Here is a 13,223-nt window from a genome sequence, read left to right on the forward strand (position 1 = left end):
AAGGAAACCAAATAATTTAGAAAAACTTATAAATGTATTTATTTTTGGTTTTTAGGCATTGATGTCACTCTTTGTTTTATCCTCCAAAGATGGTTGGGTGAATATAATGTATGATGGCCTCGATGCTATAGGAATTGATAAGCAGGTAATGCAAAAACACTGTATGTAATCCTCTTGCAACAACTTAAACTCAATAAGCTGTTAATTTACGTTTCATTCAGAACGAGTTAAAATATATTTACCTTATATACCAGAATGAACGGTGCTTTTGAAATAATAAGTTATTTTATTGCTGGATTATTTGCAATATTTTGACTTGAGGGAGTCCAAACTAGGTTCACAAATATAAAATAGTTACTGATAAATCCTATAAAAATCCAAGAGAAACTCTTTTTTTACCAAGGAAGTTGTGAGAATGTGAAATTTGATAACACAACGGATTTTTGAAGAGACTAACATCGATCCATTTAAGTAGAAGATAGATAAGTACATGAAGTAATGCAAATGGAAAGTGCTGGAAATGCTCATCAGGTCAACCAGTGACTGTGAGGGAAGAAACAAAGTTAACATTTCATATCAATGAATTTTAATCAGTACAGTGGAGGAAAAGTAAACAGATATGGTTAAATGAAGTAAGACAGAAGCAAGCTTATATGGCATAAGCAGTAGCACAGACAGGTTGAGCCAAATAACTTGTTATTATTCTGTAAATGCTGTGTAATCTTTGTTTACATCGATCTTTTGTGAATCAGTTCTGTTCCCGTAAAAGGAAATGATTGTAATGTGAAATCAAAAATGTTCCCTTTGTCTTTATGACAAATGGTTGTAAAAGTTAATTGGTCTAATTTTTGTTCTACTTCCACTCCTTCCTTTCCTCATCCTGCACATTCCTATCCCATCGACAGCCACAAAGGAACCACAATCCCTGGATGCTCTTGTACTTCATCTCCTTTCTCCTGATTGTGAGCTTCTTTGTGTTAAACATGTTCGTGGGAGTAGTGGTGGAGAACTTCCACAAGTGCCGGCAGCACCAGGAGGCTGAGGAGGCCCGCCGGCGGGAGGAGAAACGTTTGCGACGGTTGGAAAAAAAGCGCAGGAGTAAGGAACTGTGCCTGGCTGGTCGGTAGTACGTTTAATCTTTCTGAGCCCTGCCTGTTTCCAAACTGGGAAGAAAATGTGATTCCTGTAGCATGCCGGTGCATGCTGAATTCACATTGCATGATGACCTGGAAAGACTGGTTGCATTGTAATTTTTAAGGTTTAATTTATTTCAAACTTTTTTTTTTAACCAGACACAAAGTCCTAATTCTTTCAGATAAAATGACCTACAGTGTTTATTGGTCCTGGGAACAGCAGAAGGGCATGGGCCAAAGTGATACAAAATTAACTGCTAGTCAAGTATAAAGCATCTGTTTTATTTTCCAATAAAATGTTTATTCTATAGCTATATCATCTAACAATATTGAAACAGAGTAACTAGCTATTTAATGAACTTAACAAAAATCTTTCACAAGTACACGTTGCCTGATTGCTATTTATAGAAAATCCATATTAATATACAACAAATGCTTCATTAGACACTGACATAGAACATTGAAACTTTGAGCAGGAGTAGGCCATTCAGCCTGTCAAGCCTGCTTTGCCATTATCATCATGACTGATCCTCAATCTCAACGCTATATTCATGCATTCTCTCCATACCCCTTGATACCTTTAATAGCTAAAGATCTTTTAGATGATAGAGAAAAATAGGAAAATATATTTAATCGTAAAGAAAAGATATTTTTCTTCTATTACATGTTTGCCAAAAGCAGTACCTGGAGAAATCCCAAAGTTTCGGCTGAATATGGCAGACTCAGAAAGATGTGTAGTTTGTGCTGTACGTTTTAGTGCTGTCCTTTGTTACAATCTGTTTATAAAATTCTACTATATAGATGTTGTGGTTAGAAGGAATGTGTCCTCTTGCATCTTTGCTAGGCAGTTTCTTTGAAGTACTGAAAACTTTGCTTTTTCTGCATTTAGTTATTTTAATCACAAATAACAAACAAAATTGCTTCTCTCCACTCCTTTCCCCAGGACAGTAGTATGGTCAATGCTGTGCACTTCTGCAATCGCATGCTATAAAGCATAATTCCTTATAAAAATATTCATGATATATTTTAGCTGAGGCATTACAGAATCATAAACCTTTCATCAGAGAAGAATTGGACTTCATATTTCAGGATGTTCAGAACACTCCCTTGCCCCTGGAAGAAACTAGAAAAGTCAAACATGAAGGTCACTCATCCACTGAAGTTGGTTACCCGCTGCTTCTCTTTTAGAATTATAACTCAAAAATCTTACCCAAACTGGCATTGTGCTATTAGTTTATAAGCCATGTGGTGGAAGTTTGGACCTGCTTGTTGAATCCTGAGTCTGTTTATACTCTATGAATTCTCCCTGTCATTCTCACCAGAAACATAATTACTAGAAAAGAGTGTAGTACTGGTTTGTACCTTTCAAGGAGAATTACCATGCATGGTTTAGATCGACAACTTTTGTATTATTGCTGCAAACTATAGAATTAGTTCAATTTTAATACTGCTGTTAAAACATTAAAATCTAGAAAAATCCTAGACATACAATAATGTGCACAATGATTAGTGATATCAATAAATGTATTTGAGTAGGAGTAACGATTATGCGAATGAAAATTGTTACTACTGTCCAAACCATTGGGAGAATTAGGGTATGATTTCCTTTATAGAAGCTGAGAGGAACTAAAACAATAAGAACAATGACAAATTCAAGTTTAATTTGTGCTTCTCCATAGAGTCAAGGATAAAATGCTTTCCAGATGAACTCTGAGCGAATTAGATCCTGAATGTCTCTTCCATATTTTATATTAGCGTTTTAAGTACAAATCTTTTATTATAAATAACAGTTGTTACTTACAGCTTGCATTTACATTGATACCCTTACTGCCAGGAAAGTGCAAATTTACCTCACCTAAAGAGCTAGAAAGGGAACGATCCTTCCACACACATCATTTATTTCAAAAGCCTCTCAAAATAAACCTCCTGTTGTATAGTTAACTTCCTTTTTTCTCTGTTCTCTTAGTTGTAACTTCCCTCAGAAAATCCTTCCTAACCTAGCACTGTGCAATCTGGCAGTGCATGGTAAATTGCATGTGTTAATGCAACATGCACATGTATTAACTGCATGGTCTATATTTCATCTCAATAGTTGCAATATAATAAATTAGTCCCATTTCACAAACAAGATCCACTCGTGTAATTGTTGCTTTGGCTTCAGTGCTTTTGATAGTATTTATATTAACTTTGTTTGTCTTCATAGCAGAGGTCTGTAACAAAGTTATTAGCATGTAAAAGTTAGTATTAAGAATAAAGTTATTGTTCAACCCTAATATATTTATTGCATAATTTAGAAAATGTCTTTAACAGAAAGCCACAACATTGCATGTGTGAATTTTTAACCACTTACCTATTAATTCCCATCTCTCTAAAACAAACAGTTCGTCCTTTTGTTGTGTACCTTACACTCACATGTTGCTGTATGGCTGTAAGAGTCGCTGGACTAGACATACTTATTTGCATGCAACCTCAAGGCCATTCAACTGGTGGTTTAGATGCACGAAAATGATATAACTTTAGCCTCTCATCTCTGTTTTCACTCGCTCTGACCATTCCTCCCTTCCAGGTTTCACATTGATGACCCGCAGAGGTCATGGTCTATGAAGATAATATCTACAGAATCTGGAATTTAATTTAGAGATTCTTAGTCTGCAAATTAATGAAAAAATCCAGTGTGTGTCTACACCACCACCAAAATAATCTCCAGTTTGATTCAGATTAAACCAGAAAATTGGTATTAGATGATGCTAACTCATGCCAGCAATAGCTAAGATGCTAAGTGATTTTAGTATATTAAATATGTGAATATAACCTGCAAATTTGTGAACATTATTGTTTCTTACTTTCCCTATGAAAATTCAAAGTAATCAAATTTCATTTTTTCCCATTTTATCTCTACCAGAAGCCCAACGCAGACCCTATTATGCTGACTACTCCCCAGCTCGACTTTACATCCATAAGTTGTGCACCAACCACTACCTGGATCTATTTATCACATTCATTATTGGTATAAATGTTATCACAATGTCCATGGAGCACTACCACCAGCCACCTGTAAGTGTGTGCAGAAATGCAGACATATAACTTAGCTAACAGATGGTCTTTATGGTCCAGTAACCAATGAATGTAAACTTCTGGTTTTGTTAATAATTATAAAAAAGATAACTTGGTAATAACACATAGCCCTATCGTTCATGAGCTTTTAAAAAAGCAAAGTTCAAAGAAAATGTTTCTTTGAGTTTTATTCTCATCAAGATTGGCAAACACAAGCATTAAATCATTCAACATTTTCAATTTTAGGGATATAGTGCCAGAAATAAATTTACCAAGCCCACGTGCAGCGCAGTAAATGCTGATCTAGAAAAGTTAGGAGGAGAAAATGCTCGTGCTGCATTGCTCAATTAATTTGCAATTACTTCCTACTCTTACAGTGCAGCTGCATTTGTCATTTTGACAAACGTGACATTTTTCATTTACCTCTCCAGGGACAATGGACTTGAATATTCCTGGTTTCTGGGAAATGAATCCGCAGGCAGGAACATTAGAAAAATTAAATAACATAACATGATCATACTTCCAAGCAATCTTCCCTGGTAGAGGCAGGTAGCTAATTAATTTCAATTATGTTTCCATTTGGGGACAAATTGATGATGTGGCTAGAAAGTTCCTGGTGGCAAACAGTGCTCCCAGTGAAGATGAGGTTTGTTTAATGCTGCTTTATACCTTAGCCATGAACCCTAGATGCTAAGGAGCTACGCCAATGGCCACAGGCCTTCTATTTAGGGATCCTTAATTGGACATGGATCCTGAATGCAATTTCTTAATTGGTCACCTCTAAGCAAACCGTGATTAGTGTTCCACCACTTCCGAAGTTGGGGTTCCAGTGGTCTTGACAGAATCTAGTCCATTGCGATATCTTTGATTGAATAAAATACCAAGTAATGCTGAACTAGAAACTGGATTGAGGTCATTCCAACTCCCCTTAGATAGGAGGCAAAGAATAGCTTCTATCCCATTTAGATGGGCCAGATGTCAACGTTGAGTTTCTACCACTATTTCTAGATTTGAACTTACATTGTTTAAATAAAAGGCCACTTCTTGTGTAGGATGAATCGTTGTTAACACAACAATGTAATCAACTCAAATATAAGATTGTTGTTGTGTTCTACTGCAACAATGTTTTTTATTTCCACATGTAGAAAGAACATGTTTATGTATTTGGAACTGGTGAATCATCGTCAATTGTGGGACATGTTCAGTAGCTGGTAGTGTTCTATTTGATGTTAATAACATATCATCACCCATTAAGTACAATACTCTGCCTTTTGTATTCTTGTAATATTTTATTATTGACTTGCTTTCCACCAGTCTCTTGAAGAAGCTCTAAAGTATTGTAACTACGTGTTCACCATCGTCTTTGTCTTCGAATCTATTCTTAAGCTCATTGCATTTGGCTTCAGGAGGTTCTTTAAAGACAGGTAAGACACTTCTTTTCTTACCTCCATATAGAAATGGCAGCACAAAAATACTCCATTCAGCCCATCATATTTGTGCTGGTGCTAGCAGTTTAATTGGAACTATCTGCCATCGTCTTGCTTTTCTGCTTCTTTTCTCATATGCTTGATTTCCAACTACTTAATTACTTTCTAAATTGTGTTACATAATGCCGACATCAAAATGGAACAGAAATCTGACTGCTAACTGGGCAAGAATGGAAAATGAGTACATCAATGTGTAATAAATTTAGAAGGGATGGAAATTATAAGCAAAGCCAGGAGGGAATATAAGGATGTATTATGATGTATCAAAGATAAATTTTGAATTAGGTTAACAGAAAAAGAACACACCAGAGCCTCAGGAAAACATCCTGAGATCCTCCAAGAGGAAATGGCAAAAAATATTGAACTTCTGTTTTAGGACTATTGAGTGTGCTTTTAGTCAGAGGACAATAGATTGACCAATGTGATATAGGAATTTAAATGAATGAGACAGTTATTATCGGCTACTTTGATCAAAATCTATACCAATAAAACTTCAGGTACATTAATTTGACATGAACTATTAGATAAAGAGATAATAGTTAGAAGTAACTACCACAGATTTCAAAAGTTATGATCATGTTTGACAGAACTCACACAGTTCATTGAGAATGTAACGTGGTGAAAGGAAGGAAATGCAATGGATATAGTATTCACGGACTTTAAGGAAGTCACGGATAGGATACTAAACAGGAACACTTGGAGATGGGAGAAATGGAACTTGGGTAAAGAAAACAAACAGAATTAAGAATATGTTGGAAGGGAAATTGGAGTTCACTGATTAAATAAGAGTTTATTTTAAAAGACAATAGGAGCTTACTTATAGGAATTCTTGTGTATTAATATTGATATTACATTGCTGATATTACACTATTGATGTACACATCACACATACAAGATCTATAAATATCAACAGCTGCTAATTACATATACATCAAAATTAAGTCATTGCTAATACACTGGTGTGTCAAACCTATCTCAAAGTAGAGAAGTTGGGAAATTTTATATACAAACTTGCAACAGAATTTAATGGCATCCAGGATACATATCACAAGAAACCCAGAGTATTAGCACTGATAGAAAGTACTTTAAGTGGTTGGATTGCACCCAAATTACCATTTCCAGAATGTTAAATCAAGGATTGCTCATTAGCACAGAATAAAGATGCCTACCAAAGCTTCTTTGGGCTGACAAAATCAAAGTCAATTTTTGAGTATCCAGAAAAGAAGCATTTCTATTGTTAACCATGAGGGGATCATTGCAAAAGTAAACTGTGTGCCATCACCAAAATATATGATGCCTTGATGATTTAATGAAGTGTTTAAAAGAAACAGTGACGGTGAGCCATTTCTTTCTTGAAAATTAATGCCATGTCAACAATATTTTTACCCTGTAAATTGACTAGTAAGTCTGATGATTAAGCCACATGGCATGAATGATATGTGGCTAGAACTTGCTGTTTGATTTGTGGAATTCACATTTTGCTCTGCAAGAACTGTATCAGACATTTAACCTTCCCATTACTTCTAAAAATTTGCTGGATTGCATTGTAATTTCCCAATAAACATGCCACAGAAAGTTAGGTAATTAACTTCCTTGACTGAAGTACCCTTTAAATGACATAATTTGAGCATATGAACAAGGGAAAAAGGAAGACCAATTAGCCCTTTGAGCCTGCTCCACCATTTAATTGGATCATGGTTGATCTGATTTTAACCTCAGCTCTACATTCCCGTACACCACCAATAAGCTTTCATCCCCTTGGTAATCAAGAATCTATCTACCTGCACCTTAAAAATATTTAAAGATTCTGCATCTGCTGCCTGGCAAGGAATGGAAAAGAATTCCAAAGACTCAGAAGTTACATACTATCTTGACTTTGACTTGGAGCTATGTTGCTGTTCCTTCAGTTGCATGACAAAATCCTGGAGTTTCCTTTCTCATTAGCACTCATCACTCTGTGGCCTGCTTAAAAATAAGAACTCATTAATGTGGAGATAAGATGCAGCCTACTAGTTAGCGGCATGAAGTGCTAATATTCCAGCTTAAAGTATTACAATATTTGTTTGAAAATCAAGGCCAATTTAATAGTATAGAATGCTCACACTAACAGTAGGGTAGCTATTTCAAAAAGATCTCTAAAAATGTTATATTGTGGAGCTGGAGGAAGGGTCCCAACCCGAAACATCAGCTTTCCTGCTCCTCTGATGCTGCCCAGCCTGCTGTATTCCTCCAGCTCCACACTGCGTTATCTCTGACTCCAGCATCAGCAGTTCTTACTATTTCTAAAAATGTTACAATATTGTTTGTGTCAAGCCTCAGGATTTGTTTAAAAACCGAAAGAACTGCAGATGCTGTAAATCAGGAACAAAAACTGAAGTTGCGGGTAAAGTTCAGCATGTCTGAGGAAGGGTCACCAGATCTGAAATGTTAACTCTGATTTTTTCTTCACAGATGCTGCTAGACGTGCTGAGCTTTTCCAGAAGCTTCTGTTTCTGCCCAGGATTTTATTTCTATTTAACAAGTTATGGAAGAGTTCAACAGAATTGCCCTTTAACCTTTTTCTCTAGAACCCATGAGCACTCCATTATATTACCCTATATGATGGATTAATAAACTATACTACCTAGGGAATACAGACCAGGTTTCTTCAATCTCTTCTCATAAGATTATCCTGCCAACTCAGGAATAAATCTGGTGAATCTCAAACTCCCACTCCATTGTGTTGTGTGGCACTATCACCATGCTAAATGGGACCGACTTCAAACAGATCTACCAACTCAAGGCTGCGCATCCATGAGGTGTTGTGAGCCAACAGCAACAGAATTGTACTCCAGCACATCACCTGGCATATCCCCCACTCAACCATGACTGTCAAGCCAGGGAATTAACCCTGGTTCAATAGCAAGTGCAGGAAGGCATGCCAGGAACAGCACCAGGCATACCTAAAAATGAGATGACAATCGGGTGAAGTTACTAAACAGGACTACTTGCATGCCAAAAAGTACAAGCAACAAGTGATAGACAGAGCTAAGCAATCGCACAATCAAATTACAATCTAAGCTGTGCAGTCATAGAGTCATACAGCGCGGAAACAGACCTTTCAGACCAACCAGTCCATGCAAAACATAATCCCAAACTAAACTAGTCCCACCTGCCTGCTCCCGGCTCATATCCCTCCAAACCTTTCCTATTCATGTACTTATCCAAATGTCCAGTCGTGAATGGGTGGTGGGCAATTAAACAACCCACTGGAGGAGAAGGCACCACAAATATCCCTATCCTCAATGATGGAAGAGCCCAGTACATCAATGCGAAATATAAGGCTGAAGCATTTGCAGACTAAAGGGCATAGGTTTAAGGTGAGATAGGAAAGAAATATTCTGGCTCTCTGTTTTTCATCTACCAAACTAAATAACTATACACTTAGTAACATTATATTCCATCCACCATGTTCTAGCCCATTCTCTCTGTCTTTCCAAGTTATCTTGAAATCTCCTTATCTCCTTACAGAAATTATGTTCCCAACCAGTTTTGTGACATCAACGAATTTGGCAATATTATAATTTGACCTCACATCCAAATCATTCATGTAGATTGTGAATAGCTATGGACCTAGAATTGATCCATGTGGTAACTCATTACTAACAGCCTGCCGTCCTGAGAATGATCCATTTAATCCTACTCTCTGTTTTCTGTCTATTGACCAATTCTCAATCCATAATAGTATATTAACTCCAATCCCATTTAGTCTAATTTTATTTACCAATCTTGTGATAAAATGCATATAATGTATTTTATCACCCTTTGGGATATGGATGTTAAAATAGGAGCAGGTGAGTTTTGGTTTCAGTTCTGAGAAGAAGCCTTTTTTTAAAAGGCCAGAAGGTTATTTGGAACAGTGACCTAAAGACAATTATCTCATTCCATGAGTCAGCATACCTCCTTGCCAGCAAAGTACATCCTTCATTTGGTACAGGGATTTGTAGAAGTCAAGGTGATGGTCGAGTGGTCCTATCACTAGACTATCAGTCCAGAAACACAGGATATTTTCTGGAGTCTGAATCCTGCCAAGGCACATGGTGGAATTTGAATTCAATAAAAATCTGGAAATAAAATAAATGAATTAAAATAGAATTAAACCATTATCAGGAAAAAACCCATCCTGTTCACTAGGGGAGGAAACTGCTGTCTTTACCTCATCAAGTCTTCATGTGGCTCCAGACCCACAGCTGTTTAGTTGACTGTAAACTCATCTGGTTCACTAAAATGACCTTTAGGGAAGGAAACTGCCATCCTTACCTTGTCTGGACTATATGTGACTCCTGACCCATGGTTGATTCTTAACTGATCCTCTGGGCAATTTGGGATGGGCAATAAATGCTGACCTGATCAGTGATGCCCTAATTCTGTGAATGAATAAATAACTGCCCTCTGAGCAATTAGGGATGGATGCTACATGTTGGCCCAGACAGCAAAGGCCACATCCCTAATGTGCTTGAGGTCTGGTCTCACTTCAGCCATGTACAATTGTACACTTTGAAAAAGTGAACATTGCAGATGCACCTTTGGCAGATGCGCATGCCACTCAGTGTAGGAGACGTGACTACCTACGCAAGGATAACTAAGGATGGACGATAAATGTTGATGTTAACAAGTGATACATTCCAAAACTAAATTTACAACATAAAAGTGATTATCATTAAAATATACTACTTCCTTCTTTTTCCATTAACTAAAGTAGTTTAGGATTTAATATTATGCTCTTGTTGTATTCACATTTATATATAAATGCAGCAGCATGTTATTGAGCTATTTCTTTTGCTTGAATTTGCTAAGTTAATCTTTTAGGTTTTCTTACTATCTTGGATTTCATGAGAGACTCTCACTGATGTAACGTTTCCAACGTTGGCTGAGGATACATGGAAAGGCGTGGTGTTGCTTTGTTCCTCAGCATGAACCTAAGTTTAATTTGTTAATTTGTCATAAAAACTGCTTCCATGTATTATACTGTCAGCAGGCATTTAGTCTCTGCAGAACTCTCTGTGAATTACTGTCCTAGGTTGTTAGAATGAAACATAAAATGTTTTTTATTCACAACCAATTCTCCAGTCCAAGCCCAAAACATGGTGAGAACATTTTGACCGAAAGATTGTTCGGGCTAGCTCTATGCAAATCCCTTTAAATTTTACAAATCAAAGATTGCAATGATTCAGAAGCTCACAGCATGGAACAAAATCATACTTGTGCTTTGAATGTTAATACTCCCTCCTGTTAATTACGAACAGTCATTGTGGAAGTAAAAGACCCCTGATGAGTTACATCTGGTCAAACAGTGATGTTATTTCTCAATCCTAGAAAATAAAGTTAGCAAACAGATGTCATCTGGTGAGCATTTTGGTGACGTTTACATATATCTCAGTGAAAGGTTTAAAGGGGCACTATGTTCACAGAAAATCTAGTGACAAGGATTTGTTCTTGTTTGTTTCAAAATACATGGCATGAATTAAGTTGAAACTCATTAGCCCAGATTTTCCATGAGCCCAGATTTTCCATGAAGTGGCAATCACTATTGGATTGTTGCTGTTCTCTTACTTTCCATGCTTCAGTCAGCTCTGCATGTTGGCTAGTCCGGTAATAGAGGCTGTCATATTAGGTTGTGGGAGTCAGAGTGTTGGCGCAGTCAAATGATAGTCAGGAACTCGTGAAGTCTGACAACGAGTAAGGAGTTCAGGGGCAGAGTCAGAGGTTAAGGGCTCATCCTTAAGGGCTCATTCAGCCCTGGCTCCCTGGATAGTTGACCATAATTACCCAGGTAAGTATATCTGAACTATCTAGAGAAGAAGAGGAACTGACCTTCAGAAATTTAAACATCCCAGCAATTCCCATAGATTCAGCATATTTGGACTACCACGAGGCCCTGGTGTGTTTCTTGGCTCATGTGTCTGGTTCCTGATGATCCAGAGACCCAGCAGATCTGGGTCAACACTGGTTGACTTGCAGGTGGTATGTCATAAAAATTTGCCATTGCAATCTCACTAATTACAGTGTTCTTGGAATACAATTTCTCTCTTTCAGATGGAACCAATTGGATCTCGCTATTGTTCTTCTCTCAATAATGGGAATAACCTTGGAAGAAATCGAAATTAATGCCTCCTTGCCCATTAACCCCACTATCATTCGCATCATGAGAGTGCTACGAATTGCAAGAGGTAATATTATCCCTTACTAGTATAACTTGTAAAATTCTCTTGATTATGCTAGAATGTTTCTTTTTGAAAAGCAGTGGCAAATTTTGTACCTCTTTTCTCTTTGGACTTTACATCAGCAGTAGCACAATTGCATAAAGAGTAATGGATGCCTGGGAATTATTATAAATAACTCAATCAAGAAGCTTAAATTACATTTCTACTCTCAGTTAAACATCAAGTTTAGATGGCAATCTCTGCATCACTGCCTGGTACTATTATTTGCTGCAACTCATATGGGGTGTATATAGCTTAATCAGTTTTGGTTCTGAATTGTGTGAGCAGTAGCTGTCTACGCCAGTGCCAATTGGCAATGTGTTCCTTTAGCTCAATTCACTGTAAGTGACAAAGCAAGTGGGAAACTAATGAGTGGACCAGTTGGCTGCTGTACTTTTATTCCACTGTGGGTACAGTTAGTTTTTAGCGATGAAATTAATCTCGGTGTGCAATAGAATCTGCACTAATAAAGTTTTGAAAGCCTTTTGTATGACGTACACATTATCTTTATTTTCTATTTTGTGACCTTTGAATTGCACTTTTGTTTCAACATTTGTCAGAATAAATTGACCTCAGCAATTGCTTTTCAAGCTCTACATGCAGGTCACCTGAAACAAAGGAGTGCTGTTGCATCTCTGCTAAACAAACAACCAGGATACCAAAATAAAAGAGGGAAAGTGGGAGAAAACCCATGCTCTCAAAATTTATTTTCTTCTTCTTTATTATTTGTTTAGTCATCCTTTTTGGTATTTAGAACTTTGTCAATCCTCTGGTGTACTACAAATTTTTGCTTTATTATGTTTTTTTTCTTTCAATTTGACAGCATTCTTAACTTCTCTACTTAACTGTGGTTGGTTTATCACCTTTCTAGAATCCTTCTTCCTCACTGGGATATATCTGTTGTTTGTGATAAACTGTTTTCTTAAATGCCTGCCGCTTTGATTCTCAGCCAAGGCTATCCATCCCTGCAGTCTTATCAAATATGACTGTCAATTTAGTGCCAGATAGTACCAAATTATGTTTAATTAGGTACCTCAAAGGCTAAAGAAAGAACTTTTTTGAGTAACTCAACATACTTATCCATTCATATATAAATGTTTTCATTGTTGAGAAGCTGTTGTCTAAGCGAAAGAGAAAGTTGAGGACAGTACAAAAGTTAATGAGAGCAAGTTAAATAGTAAAGGCAGCGTTGGTAATCCTAGTACTGGACAGGGCAGTCAAGAGCACAGTGAGAAGCAAGGGAAGTTAAACTGCATTTACTTCAATGCAAGAGGCCTGACAGGTAAGGTAAATGAAGACGTGGATGG

The 13,223-nt window shown here is 37.0% G+C and overlaps 1 protein-coding gene across 1 annotated transcript in view; it reads left to right on the forward strand.

Moving 5' to 3' along the window:
- Positions 1–13,223, forward strand: part of LOC109933425 (voltage-dependent T-type calcium channel subunit alpha-1H-like) — a 260,784-nt gene that overhangs the window by 181,067 nt on the left and 66,494 nt on the right. Inside the window, exons 20-24 of the mRNA XM_048609686.1 lie at positions 56–145; positions 906–1,098; positions 4,036–4,187; positions 5,502–5,611; positions 11,750–11,883. Coding sequence (XP_048465643.1) covers positions 56–145; positions 906–1,098; positions 4,036–4,187; positions 5,502–5,611; positions 11,750–11,883 — 679 coding nt within the window. The remainder of the gene's footprint in view (positions 1–55; positions 146–905; positions 1,099–4,035; positions 4,188–5,501; positions 5,612–11,749; positions 11,884–13,223) is intronic.

This window comes from Rhincodon typus, chromosome 21 (assembly GCF_021869965.1).
Source record: "Rhincodon typus isolate 14 chromosome 21, sRhiTyp1.1, whole genome shotgun sequence".
Lineage (NCBI taxonomy): Eukaryota > Metazoa > Chordata > Chondrichthyes > Orectolobiformes > Rhincodontidae > Rhincodon > Rhincodon typus.